This window comes from Somniosus microcephalus, chromosome 31 (genome assembly GCF_052327205.1).
Source record: "Somniosus microcephalus isolate GS21.2 chromosome 31, FLI_Smic_1.0, whole genome shotgun sequence".
NCBI classification, from domain to species: Eukaryota; Metazoa; Chordata; class Chondrichthyes; order Squaliformes; family Somniosidae; genus Somniosus; species Somniosus microcephalus.
Genome location: NC_141017.1, coordinates 21,244,146 through 21,260,688, shown reverse-complemented (window position 1 = coordinate 21,260,688; position 16,543 = coordinate 21,244,146). Strand labels below are relative to the sequence as shown.

Sequence of the window (16,543 nt, the reverse complement as noted above, 5' to 3'; positions counted from 1 at the left end):
CTGAGGGAGTGCCGCACTGTCGGAGGGGCAGTACTGAGGGAGCGCCGCACTGTTGGAGGGGCAGTACTGAGGGAGCGCTGTACTGTCGGAGGGGCAGTACTGAGGGAACACTGCACTGTTGGAGGGGCAGTACTGAGGGAGCGCCGCACTGTTGGAGGGGCAGTACTGAGGGGGTGCCGCACTGTCGGAGGGGCAGTACTGAGGGAGCGCTGCACTGTCGGAGGGGCAGTACTGAGGGAACACTGCACTGTTGGAGGGGCAGTGCTTCGGATGAGTCACTAAACTGAAGCCCCATCTGCCCTCACAGGTGAACGTAGAAGATGCCATGGTGCTATTTGAAAGAAGAGCAGGGGAGTTATCCTGGTTTCCTGGTCAATATTTATCCCTCACTCAACAGCTAAAACCAGTTAGCTGGTCATTATCACATTGCTGTTTTTGGGAGCTTTCTGTGTGCCAATTGAGTTACTAATTTCCTACAGTACAACAGTGACTACACATCAAAATAGTATTCATTGGCTGTAAAGCGCTTCCAGACGTCCTGAGGCCATAAAAGGCGCTATATAAATGCAAGATCTTTCTCTTTTTTTTAAACTTCCCGAACACATACAATGTCCAAAGATGTGCGGGTTAGGTTGATTGGCTATGATAAATTGACCCTTACTGTTAGGGGGAGTAAATACGCGGGGATCGGGTGGGATATGTGTTGGTGTAGGGGTTACAGGAATCGGGTGGGATATGTGTCGGTGCAGGCTCGATGGGCCGAAATGGCCTCTATCTGCACTGTGGGGTTTCTGTGATTTCTGTGAATGTGCATATTCCAACAGAAGTCTCTGCCCCGTCTCGTCGGTCCAACTGCTCACCCCAGGGTAGCATGTTGCCTCATCAGCAATATTACAGCCAAAGGTTCAGGAGTGATCCTTTTCAACATGAAAGACAGAAAGAAAGAAAGACTTGCATTTCTGTAGCGCCTTTCACGACCACCCGACGTCTCAAAGCGCTTTACAGCCAATGAAGAGTGCAGTCACTGTTGTAATGTAGGAAACGCGGCAGCCAATTTGCGCACAGCAAGGTCCCACAAGCAGCAATGTGATAACGACCAGATAATCTGTTTTAGCGAGGTTAGTTGAGGGATAAATATTGGCCAGCACACCGGGGATAACTCCCCTGCTCTTCTTTGAAATAGTGGCCGTGGGATCTTTTACGTCCACCTGAGAGAGCAGGTGGGGCCTTGGTTTAATGTCTCATCCGAAAGACGGCACCTCCGACAGTGCAGCACTCCCTCAGCACTGCACTGGGAGTGTCAAGCCTGGACTTTTGTGCTCAAGTCCCTGGAGTGGGACATGTACGGACACAAGACGTGAACTCCCTCTATACCTTGGCAGTTTGTCCTGGTATTAAAGTTAGTTCTTCCTGATTGGCTGACGTATCCTTCCTTACAGGTACAATAGAAACTCCCAGGGGTGTTGTAGCATTCTGTGTTCCAACCGCACCTCGTTAAAATATTGCCGTCACACTCATTTTCATCTGAAATGAAGCAAAAAAAAAAATTATACGACTTGTCAAATTAAGATGCACAGTGAATATTTTTCTCTGGGTCTGAGTGGGATGGGATTAGGAGCAACAGAAACAGGAGGAGGGCTTGTTCAGCCCCTCCGGCCTGTTGCGCCATTCAATTAGATCGTGGCTGATCTGCAGCTTGGCTCCATTTAACCGCTTTCGCTCCACATCCCTTGCCCAATAAAAATCTATCGACCTCAGCCTTGGAAGCTCCAATTGTCCCCCAGCATCCACAGCCTTTTGGGGCAGAGAGTTACAGATTTCTGCTACCCCTTTGTGCGATCAAGTGCCTCCTGATTTCGCCCCCTCAACGATCATAAATCGGTTCCGATGACGTTTGATATGACTTTGAGCGAAATGTTTGGTTTTACCACCCAAACCACTCGTCTCCAAATGACCTCGGTGACGCAGATTCCTCGCTGTTTCGGTCTCCTAATTGACGCTCATTCTCATACCGTCTGTTAGTAGTAGGGTATCCAACCAAGGTTCCCGTTAACCTGGGCCGGCACAGGCCGCTTGCCTGCTCCACAATGGAAAAAATCGTTTTGAGTGGGCCGCGCATGTGGAATTTCAGTTTTGCGGAGAGACTGGAGAAGCCGGGGTTGTTCGCCTTCGAGCAGAGATTTGACAGAGGTGTTCAGAATCATGAATGGTTTTGATAGAGTAAATAAGGAGAAACTGTTTCCAGTGGCAGGAGGGTCGGTAACCAGAGGTCACAGATTTAAGATAATTGGCAAAAGAACCAGAGGGGAGATGAGGAAACATTTTTTTTATGCAGCGAGTTGTTGTGATCTGGAACGCGCTGCCTGAAAGGGCGGTGGAAGCAGATTCAATAGTAACTTTCAAAAGGGAACTGGATAAATACTTGAAGGGAAAAAATTTACAGGGCTATGGGGAAAGAGCAGGGGGGAGTGGGATTAATTGGCGAGCTCTACCAAAGAGCCAGCACAGGCACGATGGGCCGAATGGCCTCCTTCTGTGCAATATGAGTCTAATATTCTATGAACAGCCACACCAGCACATTGTGTGGTACCCGGGCCTCCATCACAGTGTATGCTGTACACAGTTATTTGCACACCTCCCTGGCATGTGTGAACCAGTTGGGTTTTTCTGACAATGTAGGAGCTTCCTTGTGCCATCTCACACCTCACCTGATAGATTCAATTCAATTGCACAACATGCCAACATGGGATTGGAACTCACAGCCTGTATAAAACTCGAGTTCGGCCCCCACTAGAGTATTGTGTCCAGTTCTGGGCACCGCACTTTAGGAGGGATGTGAAGGCTTTGGAGAGGGTGCAGAAGAGATTTACTAGAATGGTTCCAGGGATGAGGGATTAGTTACATGGATAGACTGGAGAAGCTGGGGTTGTTGTCTTCGGAGCAGAGGAGGCTAAGAGGAGATTTGATAGAGGGGTTTAAAATCATGAAGGGTTTAGATAGAGTAAATAAAGAGAAACTGTTTCCAATGGCTGAAGGGTCGATAACCAGAGGGCTCAGATTTAAGGTGATTGGCAAAAGAACCAGAGGCGACATGGGGAAAAACTTTTTTACACAACGAGTGGTTAGGATTTGGAATGCTCTGCCTGATAGGGCGGTGGACACAGATTCAATATTAGCCTTCAAGAGGGAATTGGATAAATACTTGAGGGAGAAAAAAATTACAGGGATATGGGGAAAGAGCGGGGGAGTGGGACTGACTGGATTGCTCTTCGAAAGAGCCGGCGCAGACTCGATGGGCCGAATGGCCTCTTTCTGTGCTGTACTAGTCTATGGTTCTATGATTCTTTGGGTCACTAGTCTTGCACTATAAACCACAGCTGGAATGTTCCCCTAAAATAACGGGTGGATTTGGAGCGTGAGGCAGTTAAATTGCTAAAAATGGGATTCTCGACCTGATCCCGCCTCCAGCCCGCCCACTTCAGGTTTTTCCATGGGAACGGGGGGACGGGCGACCAACCCGCTCCCAGGGGGCTGGACGTTAATTTAAATATTGTAATGAGGCTAGCGGCCTCTTTTCTCACCTCCATTTTGAATTTAACTGCCTGTGGACAGGTTTCATGAAACCCGGCAGTTAAACCGAGGCGGGGACTGCTTCACCCAGGATGTAAGTGGCTTCATACCCACCGCCTGGATCCAGGCTCCCCACCTAACCCACCCCCGTGATCGGAGACCCCACCATGAGGCCTCTGATCACCTCCCCAGGCCTTACCCCCGCCCCAGGCCTCCCCCTCAGCCCAGGCCTTCCCCCCCGTCCGAGGCCTCCAATCCCCACCACTAGGCCTCCCCACCCCACACCCCACCGATGATGCTGAGGCTGAGGACAATCCTCAGGTGGCCAGTTCCGATCCTCTCTCCCCCCGCCCTGCCAATCCGCACCGACCTGCTCCCCCTCCCTCGTCCAGCCACCACAATCCCCGACAACCCCCCAGATCCCCGACCTAGACCGTGCCGATCCCCAACCTCCCCCGCCGATCCCTGACCCCTCCGATCCCCGATCCCCTTTGACCCTCCCACCCCCTCTCGACCTCCGACCCCCCTCCACCCCGATCCCCGACCACCACCTCCCCTCCTCCATGATCTCTGACCGTGCCGAGCCCCGCGATCCCTCCCCCCCGGACCGGCCCCTCGCATCTGAGGCCTACCCGCCCGCAGCCAGCCAGCCTCGCAGGCAAATCAGGCCCTGCCATTAAAGTCGGCCTCCCAGGTTTCCCGTCTGCCTCGGAGGCCACCCCCCGCTCTCAACCCACCTCCCTTGAGAAAATCCCAGCCCACGAGTCTAACATACCTACACTGTGGGACTGTGGAAACCTGGAAGTTTAGAGAAATGTCATGTAGTTGTCGTGAAGTCCTGCCTGTGTTAAACTCTCATACAGCTGGCCATAGGGCTTATAAATTTGGATGCTGTTAAAGGATAAGGGAGATGGAAAGGCAAAGGACAACCCACTTACCAATGCAGCCCCAATTCTTTGCACTGATGAATCCAGATTGGCACGTCTGGCTGGTGACGATAAGCGGACCCCACAGATTACCAAAGTATGTCACTGGATATAAAAGAAACGTGCATGTGAAAAACATTTTTGCAGCACCATTCATTTTGCAAAGAATCATTGATCGGTGTGTTCCCTGGGAAAGTGAAAGGAACCCGGTGTGGAATGGAATATTCTCCTTCAAGTGGACATTCACAGGGCAGCTGGAGAGTGAAGCTCTCGTCTCTTCTGCATTTTCACATCAGTACGGGGCAATTTCAACAGAATGAAAGGAAAACTTGCATTTTCTATGACGTCTTTCCTGACCGCAGGATGTCCCAAAGCGCTTTACTGCCAATGAAGAACTTTTGAAGTGTAGTCGCTGTTGCAGTGTCGGAAAACAACCTGGGCACAGCAAGATCCCACAAACAGCAACCTGGTAATGACTAGGTAATCCGTTCTTTCCTTCAGTGGTGGCGGATTGAGGGAATAAATCTTGTGCCAGGACACCGGGGAGAGCTCCCCACTGCTCTTCTTCGGAATAGCGCTGCGGGATCTTTTACATCCACCTGAGACGGGAGCAGACGGGGCCTCAGGTTAATGTCTCCACCGAACGACGGCAGCTCCCGACAGTGCGGCGCTCCCTCAGCACTTCACTGGAAGCGTCAGCCTGGATTACGTGCACAAGACTTTGGAGCGGGGGGCTGAATCCACGACCTTCTGCCTCGGAGGCGAGGGTGCTGCCCACACAGCCACTGGTTGACAACAGAAACCCACGGTACTGCCTTCCATTTCCTGCATACATCACAAGCCCTCTCGCAATCTCTTAAACTTTGGAAAGCATTGGAATAAATATTCCACCACAGTCTAGGTTATAAACTATAGAAGAGATTTAATAATAACCAACAGGAGATTTACATTAAAGTACATAAACAACAACAACTTGGATTTATATAGCGCCTTTAACGTAGTAAAACGTCCCAAGGCGCTTCACAGGAGTATTATAAGACAACAAATTTGAAACCGATCCACATAAGGATAAATTAGGGCAGGTGACCAAAAGCTTGGTCAAAGAGGTAGGTTTTAAGGAGCGTCTTAAAGGTGGAAAGAGAGGTAGCGAGGCAGAGAGGTTTAGGCAGGAAGTTCCAGAGTTTACGGCCCAGGCAACAGAAGGCACGGCCACCAATGGTTGAGCCATTATAATCAGGGATGCTCAAGAGGGCAGAATTAGAGGAGCGCAGATATCTCGGGGGGTGGTGGGGCTGGAGGAGATTACAGAGATAGGGAGGGGCGAGGAGGCCATGGAGGGATTTGAAAACAAGGATGAGAATTTTGAAATCGAGGCGCTGCTTAACCGGGAGCCAATGTAGGTCAGCGAGCACAGAGGGTGTGATGAAATATGCCATTCATCAGGCACTGTATTCTCTGTGTTTGATTGTGCCTGTGACTGTGACAAGCAGGGGAGTTTAGTTTCAGTTTCATTTCCTTACCTGTATTGTATTGTGTGTAGGGCTCCGCCCATACCTGGCCCCTACTTAAGCAGGCCCCAGCGTGTCTCACAGGCAGTACAGCAGATCTCTGGATGAGAGACACTTCTCCACTGTGTATTACTTTCTGAGTTAATAAAAGCCTTGCTTTGCTCCGTTAACGTTGAGTCTCGAATTCATTGAGGCACATCAATATTGAGGCACATCAGAGGGTGATGGGCGAACGGGTCTTGGTGCGAGTTAGGACACGGGCAGCCGAGTTTTGGATGACCTCAAGTTTACGTAGGGTGGAATGTGGGAGGCCAGCCAGGAGTGCGTTGGAATAGTCAAGTCTAGAGGTAACAAAGGCATAACCACATCTTCTTGAATATAAAAATAAAAGAAAGTAGGCTGCCCCTTTAAAAGGGGCCTCCAACAGTGAGGCTAAACCTCATGGTAAAGCTGGCCCTCAGACACGGCCCCCCGACAACATTTTACGTGAACCTTTCTGCCAGTGAGCCCATTGAGTTGCACTGCCAGGCAGCGGTCTGGAGGTCCCGCACAGCCGGCTCACGGGCTTTTGAATGGAAAAAACTGGCGCATGTGGGAAATTTGAGTGGGCCGCCCACGAAACATCATCTCGATGGTCTCAGTAGAAAATTGGTGAGTTGGGGCAAGTCTGCCTGAGGTATAAGCTTCCATCTGCTTTGAAATTCAAGCCAGGAGCAAAGCAAATCAAATATGTCTCCCGCACGCCAAGCATCCACAGGCCAGCAAGGCTTAATGGGGCCGAGCTTCCCAGAAACTGTCTCCAAGATGACAATCTCGGGATCTGTCTGACCTCTGAAACAGTCCAAATATCACATGCTTGCTAGCAACCTTTTTACATCGAATTACATTGGATGTACAGCACCGAAACAGGCCATTCGGCCCAACTGGTCCATGCCGGTGTTTATGCTCCACACCAGCTTCCTCCCAGCCCTCTTCATCTCACCGTATCAGCCTAACCGACTATTCCTTTCTCCCTCATGTGTTTATCTAGCTTCCTCTTAAATGCATCTACGCTATTCACCTCAACCACTCCCTGTGGTAGTGAGTTCCACATTCTCACCACTCTCTGGGTAAAGAGATTTCTCCTGAATCCCCTATTGTCCTTTTTGGAACCAATGAACAAAGCACGCAATTTAAAGCATTAACATATTAACGTATTTCTAATGCCTAAAACAAACACTTTGGCCTCGATTTTAACTCTGTCTGGTTTCTACCGGGCGGGGAGGGGCAGTTAAAATGGAATGGGGGGGGGGGACGGGTCTTACCTACTCCACCCCCGATCTGACCGACTGCAATTTTAACTTGCATTGGGGAGACCAAACGCAGATTGGGTGACCGCTTTGCGGAACACCTCCGTTCAGTCCGTAAGGGGGACCCCGAGCTTCCGGTCGCCTGTCACTTTAATTCTCCGCTCCATTCCCACTCAGACCTCACCATCCTCAGCCTCTTGCATTGTTCCACGGAAGCTCAGCGTAACCTCAAGGAACAGCACCTCATCTTTCGATTAGACACTTTACAGCCTTCTGGACTCAACATAGAGTTCAACAATTTCAGATCATAACCTCGGCCCCGATCACATATATATATATTTTTTTATCCACACTTTTTGTTTGTGCCTTCTGTTCTTCTCTCCCACAGGGCAGCTGTCTTTCATTCTGCCAGCGCAATTTACACTTCATCTCGAGCCATCCTTTGTTTCTTAACCCCTCCCATTATCATCTCCTTTTGCCTTGAATATCTCTTAATGTCTCTTAACCTCTCCTGCCTTCTATCCTATCACAGACCTTCCCCTTTGTTCTTTCATCCCCTCTGTAATGTATATACCTTTAAGGGGGGAACTATCTTTTACAGCTCATGTATACTGCAGTACCGGCAGTGACCACACCTGTATATAGTACTGAGTAGTAATCTGTACAGATCAGTTCCAGTGTGAGCCACGTTTAGTAAACACCTGTTATACCATTCTCCTGCAGTCTGTGTCTTATTATACACAGACACAACTTTGGCGACAAGGCAAGTTCGAACCTACCTGCAACTCTGCATCACCTCCCAGGGATTCGTGCCTGGAGATCAGTGGATTGGAGGTCAAGGCCAGAGACTCGGGCGTCGACCACGGGCAACCACCCAGTCATCCAGCAGAGACTCGAGAATTGTGGGGGAGGCTGTCGAGAGCCAGGCTTGGCTTTCCAGTCGAGGTGGTCCAGCGAAACGGGCTGGCAACAGGTAGTGCGCAGACCCTTCCCGGACGGCGGCGGGCTAGAGCCCGACCGAGCGGCACAGCAAAGGGCCGAGCAGCGTTGACGGGGGAGAGAGAGAGAGGGCAGAGCGCACAGGGCGCAGCCGGTGTTCAGGGGCCGAACAGCGTCGAAGAGAGGGAGAGAGAGACGCGCAGAAACCCGCGAGGCGCCGCCATTGCCACGAGGGCCGCCAAGAGCGGCGTTGGCAGCAGCGCAGGAGAAGCGCGCGAAACCTACAGGGCGCCGCCATTGCCACGAGAACCGCCGGGAGTGGTGTTGGCAGCAGCGGGGGAGGAAGGAAAGCGCGGGAGACGCCATTTTAAGCCATTGGGAGACGCCATTTTTAAACCACACCCAAAATGCCGAAGAGTGGCAGTATCACCGCGTTTGACAATGAAGTCGAAGATTGGACTACATATGTCGAACGAATAGAGGTATACTGCAAGGCAAATGAGGTGTCAGATGACAAGAAAGCGTCGGCATTGTTAAATTTAATGGGTGCAAAGACGTATGGTTTATTACGAAATCTAGTAACCCCAACGAAGCCAATGGAAAAGAGTTTTGAAGACATAGTAACGATACTACAGGAACATTTAAACCCCACACCGCTGCTGATAGCAGAAAGATTCAAGTTTCACAAACGGAACCAGCATAAGGATGAAAGCAATGCTGATTATTTAACAGAACTGCGCAAACTATCGAAACACTGCCAGTTTGGAGCGGGCCTGGCAGATACCTTAAGGGACAAGTTTGTGCGTGGGCTTCAAAGTGAAGGAACCCAGAAACGGCTTTTAGCTGGAAAAGGCTTTCAGCATTGCGGTATCATATGAAGCAGCAGCATGGGGTGCTGCAGAGATACAACAGAGACCGCAAGAAAATGGCACAAACGAAATGTCATATGGAACAGAGAAGTGCTATCGCTGCGGCAGAACAACACACGACCAGAATGATTGCTGGTTCAAAGACAAAGTGTGCAGACAGTGTGGAAAAGTAGGACACATAGCACAAATCTGCAGGTCGGGAAAGAAAACCAGCAATAAGAAACCTACCAAAGGAAAGTACAAGAAGGTACATAAGATGACGGAGAATAGTTCAGACGAACAAAAGAGTGATAACGACTCCGAAAGCAGGGAACTGAGTTGTCTGAAACTACATAATGTGATCACAACGGAGGATCACCGAACCATTTGGGTCACTCTCAAGATAGCAGGAGTCCAGGTAAAGATGGAATTGGACACAGGATCAGCCCTAACAGTCATAAACCGACGGGACTACGAGCAGCTATTCTCACACATACCCTTGAGAGACACAAAAATTATTTTGAAGACGTACATGGGGCAAAAAGTCTACCCCAAAGGAAAAATAAGGGTGACCGTTATATATAACGGTAAGGAAACACCAAAACTAGACCTGTATGTATTGCAAGATGGAGGACCACCATTACTGGGACGTGAATGGATCCGGAAAATACAACTGGATTGGCATTCCATACAGGCACTGACTGTGGCTGACAAAAAGGATGACGACGTCACACCTGGGCGACTGTCAAAGATCCTAACTGACGCGAAAGAAGTGTTCCAGCAAGGACTCGGAACACTAAAAAGCCTGACAGCGACGATTAAAATTGAAGAAAATGCAAGCCCAAAATTTTTTAAGGCCACACCGGTACCTTATGCGATTCGCCCAGCTGTCGAAGCAGAGCTGGAGAGTCTGTGACGTTCAGGTGTACTGTCCAAGGTAGACTGGAGCGAGTGGGCTACACCCACCGTCCTTGTGATGAAAAAGTCGTTCAGCAGCACGCCTGGGGAACCAAGGAAGGTTCGCATCTGTGGGGACTTTAAGGTAACAGTGAACCCGGTCCTTCACACCGTACAATATCCACTTCCGCGGATTGAAGAAATTTTCGCCGCGCTATCTGGAGGGAAACGCTTCACTAAGATTGATCTGGCCCAGGCGTATCTGCAAATGGAGGTAGAAGAAGCATCAAAAAAATACCTCACAATCAACACCCATAAAGGTCTCTACCAATACAACCGGCTGGTATTCGGGGTAGCATCAGCTCCGGCTATTTGGCAGAGGGCAATGGAACAAGTCCTGCAAGGGATCCCAGGGACCCAGTGTTATTTGGACGACATCCTGGTCACGGGCGAAAATGACAGTGATCACCTTGCCAACCTGGAGCAGGTGCTCACTAGATTGCAGGAATATGGGTTTCGAGCTAACCGCCCCAAATGCGAGTTTTTTAGAAAACAGATCTCGTATTGTGGCCACGTTATCGATAAAGAGGGGTTACATAAGTCCCCAGAGAAGATTGAGGCAGTAGTCAAGGCTCCAGCACCGGAAAATGTGTCACAACTGAGGTCATTCCTCGGGCTGGTAAACTACTACCATAAGTTCTTGCCAAATTTGTCTACAATACTACACCCACTGAACACCCTACTGCAAACTGGGGTGCCATGGAAGTGGAGTGACGAATGTAGACGAGCTTTCCAGAAGAGCAAAACGCTAATCACATCGAAAGAGGTATTGGCCCATTACAACCCGGCAGTACCAATTCAGTTGGCATGTGATGCGTCACCCTACGGCATTGGAGCGGTGCTGTCGCACAAATTCTCGGACGGCTCAGAGAGGCCAATAGCCTTTGCGTCACGATCACTAACCTCAGCCGAGCGTAACTACGCCCAGATTGACAGGGAGGCCCTCAGCCTAGTGTGGGGAGTGAAAAAGTTCAATCACTATCTGCACGGGCAGAAATTCACCTTGCTGACTGATCACCAGCCTCTTGTCTCCATTTTTAATCCGAAGAAGGGCGTTCCGGTGATGACTCTGCAACGACTACAAAGATGGTCACTTTTTCTAGGGGTGCACCACTATGAGATTGAATATAAGGGCATGAAACAGCATGGAAATGCTGATGGGCTATCACGCCTGCCACTGCCTACTGCGGAGGAAGCACCAGCAGTGGATCCTGTCGAAATATTCCATTCGACTATAGTTGAATACCTACCGGTAACTAACGCTTGTATCGAAAAGGAAACCCGAAATGACCCGACACTGTCTCAGGTATATGATTTGACGGTGATGGGATGGCCAGCACATGGCGACTCACTGTTGCCAGCATTCTCGACAAGGAGAGAACAGCTGTCAGTGTGCCGGGGGACATTGATGTGTGGATCCTGAGTGGTAATTCTACCCAAGTTAAGGGATAGAGTGCTCAATGAGCTTCATGAGGGTCATCTGGGAGGGGTAAAAATGAAAAGCCTAGCCAGGGCTTATGTGTGGTGGCCGGGAATCGATAAACAAATCGAGGACCTGACCAAGAGCTGCTCAGGATGCCAGAAAGTCCAAAATGCACCACCACAGGCCCCTCTACACCCATGGGAGTGGCCCTCATCTCCATGGCAACGGGTGCATATTGATTTTTGCTGGTTCATTCATGGACTCAATGTTTTTAATAGCCGTGGATGCGCACTCGAAATGGCCTGAGATCATCAAAATGTCCTCCACCACCACGGAGAAAACTATTGCAGTCCTACGGACCATTTTTGCCAGGAATGGCTTGCCAGAACAGATTTGCTCCGACAACGGACCACAGTTTCTGTCCGAAGAGTTCCGGAGGTTCTTGAAAAAGAATGGGGTAAGGCATTACACATCCGCCCTGCATCATCCAGCCACAAATGGATTGGCTGAGAGGTTCGTACAAACCTTTAAGAAGGCAATAAAGGCTATGTACAATGACAACATTCCGCTGCAGCACAAGGTGGACAATTTCCTGTTCGCCTACCGGAATGCGACACATGCAGTCACCAACCAGGCCCCAGCCATCATGTTCTTTAACCGAAGGTTAAGATCTCGCCTGGATTTGCTCAGACCAAACGTACGAAGAGATGTTGAGAGTAAGCAATTCCAGCACATCCATGAGAAGCCAACAAGGAGCTTCAATGTAGGGCAACCAGTCTTGGCCCGCGACTACCGAACAGAAAAATGGCAGCCAGGAACGACATGCACACGGCAGGGCCCACTAATGTACACAGTGGATGTTGGGGAGAGCATCGTGAGCCGCCGTGCTGACCAGATCCTAGAGTCACAGGAACAAGTCAACCCCATGCCTCGCCCATACGTACCTGGTGATGAACCCGACGTACAGGTCGCATCTACCCCAGAAACAGTAGCATCGGAAGCTGATGAACCAACCGACGACAGGGGGCCAGAATCGCCTCCGCACCAAGAGCAAGACACTCGGGAAAGGCGCTATCCAGAAAGGATCAGGAAGCCTCCCCAAAGACTGAATATATAAATAGACTATTTTCAGCTAATGTTGCATGTTAAAAGTGTTAATTGTAATTAGTTTAATATTTAATTGTTAAATGAGTGTTATGGTACTGTTAATCTAAAAGGGGAGGAATTGTAATGTATATACCTTTAAGGGGGGAACTATCTTTTACAGCTCATGTATACTGCAGTACCGGCAGTGACCACACCTGTATATAGTACTGAGTAGTAATCTGTACAGATCAGTTCCAGTATGAGCCACGTTTAGTAAACACCTGTTATACCGTTCTCCTGCAGTCTGTGTCTTATTATACACAGACACAACACCCTCCCTCATTTCCCAGCCTCTAAACTTGCTTAACAATCTGTTCCATTTCCTGCTTTTTTCCAGTTCTGACGAAGGGTCATCGACCTGAAACGTTAACTCTGTTTCTCTCTTCACAGATGCTGCCTGACCTGCTGGGTGTCTCCAGCATTTTCTGTTTTTATTTGCAATGCGTCCTCTTATCCCACATTGCAGCAGTGACCACACTTCAAAAGCACTTCATTGGCTGTAAAGCGCTTTGGCACGTCCTGAGTTTGTTAAAGGCGCTATAGAAATGCAAGTTCGTTTCATTTAATGGATATAGTAAACCTTATGGGTCTCCTGTCAATGAACACGAAGCAGCGTCCTAATGTGGTGTATCTAATTCTTGCAGGAAAATGGCCTTGTGGTCGCAAGCTAGCATCTAAAAGAAGGAAGTCAGCAAACGTCATAAGACACAGGAGATAAGGCAACATAGTGGTAAAGTGGTTGAAATGTGCTGCATCACAGCGAGGGAGGAAGTGGATTGCTTTCCAGGGCTACCTTTGCTGTACAACTGTAGCATCAACGTGGAGCAGTTTCGCTTGGCGCTGATGCTACGGTTGGCGGGTAAAGGCAGCCCCCGACTCCTCACGCTGGATGGCACTGGCATCAGCTGTGCCATTGTTGGGTGAGTCTTCTGTGCAGCCAGCAGGTACACCCCAAGGGGTGAGGGGAACAGTTAGAGGTGCCACGGGCTGCTCCAAGCAGTTGGACCATAGAGCCAGATATTTAGTGGCCCGGGAGTAGGTTTGCCATTTCTCCCTCTCAGGGAAAGGTTGGAAAAATGAGAAAAAAAAAACATGGGAGAGAGAAAAGGACCTTAAAAATCCAGGACAAAGCAGCCCGCTTGATTGGCACCCCATCTACCGCCTTAAACATTCTCTCCCTCCACTACCGACGTACCGTGGCTGCAGTGTGTACTATCTGCAAGATGCACTGCAGCAACTCGCCAAGGCTTCTTCGGCAGCACCTCCCAAACCCGCGACCTCTAGCACCTGGAAGGTTAAGGGCAGCAGGCGCATGGGAACGCCACCAGCTCCAAGTTCCCCTCCAAGTCACACACCATCCCGACTTGGACATACGTCGCTGTTCCTTTATCGTCGCTGGGTCAAAAATCCTGGAACTGCCTCCCTAACAGCACTGTGGGAGTACCTTCACCACACGGACTGCAGCGGTTCAAGAAGGCGGCTCAACACCACCTTCTCAAGGGCAACTAGGGATGGGCAATAAATGCTGGCCTTGCCAGCGATGCCCACATCCCAGAATGAAAAAAAAACAGATTGCAAAAGTTTGATTCATAAATATGTCTCATAGACCCCAAAGTCTGATTACAGCTTTTAACATCACTTGATATTGCATCGATCTATGTATAAAATACATTAAATTCAATATGGGCATCACACGTTCCATTTTAGAGCGAGTTCCTCATTTCCTATTGAATTTTCCAATGTTAAAGTGTCAGCAGTTCCCTGTGACGCCTGCAGGTGTCACTCTGACAAGGGTTTCCCATTCTAAACTGGGCAGGGAGTTGTCACGGTCCCTGTCACAGCAGCAGGTGGAACTGCAGAAAGCTCCCTCTTCCCCCTCGTCTCCGCCCCCCTCCCCTTCCCACAGCGCCCCTCTCCCTGCCTGAGTAGAAGTAAGTTTATAAAGAAAAGAAAAGAATTTCTGTCTGGTACCTTGCTGAATGGTCTTGACCTCTCGTCACCAGTTCCTACTGATCCCGGCCGCTGGTAGTTGTCCACTCCACAGGACCTTCTCAACCCAGCCAGGTGCTTTTAAGCGCCTTACCTGCTCCTCTCCGCTACTGGGGTTGGCCTGGTAGATTCCACCACCTTTGCTGCTTTTAGGCTCCGCAGCTCATTCCCTACATGAACGCAAATCTTCTCTTTTCTTTCCTTAATGGGGTGAGAGCTAGGAAGGGGCACCGTGGAGGGAGGCAAATGTTAAGTGGGCAAAGGGGCACAATAATAGTTTGGGAGGTAGAGGGCAGATAAAATGGTCGGAGGGCTAAGGGCGATGTGAGGGGACAGTGGAAGATCTCGGAGGGGCAAATAGAATATTTGATACGTTAGAAGTCTTGTGTATATCGTGCAATTCCGCCAGGTGTGGCATTTATGTCCTGTCACACTTTGCAGCCAACAAAGGGGGAACGGTAGCATAGTGGTTATGTTACTAGACTAATAATCCAATAGGCCGGGATGAATGATCTGTGGGAAATGAGTTCAAATCCCATGATAGCAGCTGTGAAATTTTTAAAAATCTGGAATAAAAAGCTAGTATCAGTAATGGTGACCATGTAACTACTGGGTTGTTGTATAAAACCCATCTGGTTCACTAATGTCCTTCAGGGAAGGAAATCTGCTGTCCTTAACCCGGTCTGGCCTATATGTGACTCCAGGACCCACAGCAATGTGGCTGATTCTTAACTGCCCTCTGAAATGGCCTAGCAAGCCACTCAGTTGTCCCCACCACCTTCTCAAGGGCAATTAGGGATGAGCAATAAATGTTGGCCTTGCCAGTGAATGCCCACATTCCAGGAATGTTTAAAAAAAACTCTCTATCCTCCGAGTCATACTGAGCAATGCCATGGGAGGTCGATTGTGTGCCATCAACATCTCTACAGAAATATCGACCCTGAGGAAAGCAACGGCTAGCATTTCCTCCTGAGAACTCTTCGCACCACATAACATTTCCAAAGCTTTGTTCCTTAGGTGATAGAGAAGGCCTGGCTGCAAACTGCAGAATTAAATCTTGTCAAAAATGCACAATTTTAAACCCTGTGCTGTTCCTTCTTTTATACACCTTGAATACACAGGGTGCTTCCACTCATTTCCACCGTAGATGGTTCAGCCCCACTCTCACATTTAATTATGAGCGTTAAGTACTGGGTTTATGCAAATGTATTTTAATAAATATGATCTATCAGTTGAATACCACACCAATTCTGATCACCACGTACTCACCCAGTATCAGATACGGCAGCCCTGCTTCCATAGTTTTCCAACAATGTGGTCTCCCGGGACCAGTGACTCCAGGTAGCCCCTCTCACACACTGAGGGTGCCTGGGCTCCAGCTCAACACTTCTACACACTTGACGTCCTCCACAGGAACTGGCGATGTGCTGGAGGGAAGCTGTGTCGTTACAGCTGTAAATGAAGAAACCTAGAATCAAAACCACAATGATTCTGTTGTCAGAACAACGTGATCCCAGCCTGACAGCAGCACCAGAGCAAGTGGGGGGGGGGGGGGGGTTAGTGGGGGGGGGGGGGGGCGCGGTCCTTCGGCAATATTCACCGCAGAGAATTTGGAAACTTGGGGACCTGAAGCCGCTGGACACCCGACTGACCATTCCTCAACTGTGAGCCTGGGCAGTGAGTGTCACAACCGGCTATTCAGCCATGGGGTTCGTCATACCTGAGTGTCATCCGGTCCTCGCACCCGCATGAACACTTACCAGATGGTGAGCAGGAGCAGGAGCCCTGGCCGGCCTTTTCGACCGGTCTTTGAGACAACTTGCACGGACGGCCCCCTTTATTACCAACAGGGCTGAGATCAGCAACCAGAGAACTCCAACTCTCTGTGGTTCAGTCCCCCAACTGGGCAGTGGACCAATTCGACTCACCCAGTTGTAAATCAGGCTGC

General features: G+C 49.7%; 1 protein-coding gene across 1 annotated transcript in view; it reads right to left on the bottom strand.

Moving 5' to 3' along the window:
• The window catches only part of LOC147097618 (adhesion G protein-coupled receptor E3-like), a 127,416-nt gene extending 111,359 nt beyond the window's left edge, over window positions 1–16,057 (bottom strand). The window contains exons 1-3 of the mRNA XM_085971588.1: window positions 15,865–16,057; window positions 4,509–4,601; window positions 1,375–1,524 (exon numbers count right to left, since the gene is read on the bottom strand). Of these exons, the coding sequence (XP_085827714.1) occupies window positions 1,375–1,524; window positions 4,509–4,601; window positions 15,865–15,895 (274 nt within the window). The 5' untranslated portion in view covers window positions 15,896–16,057. The remainder of the gene's footprint in view (window positions 1–1,374; window positions 1,525–4,508; window positions 4,602–15,864) is intronic.
• Window positions 16,058–16,543: the final 486 nt, after the last annotated feature.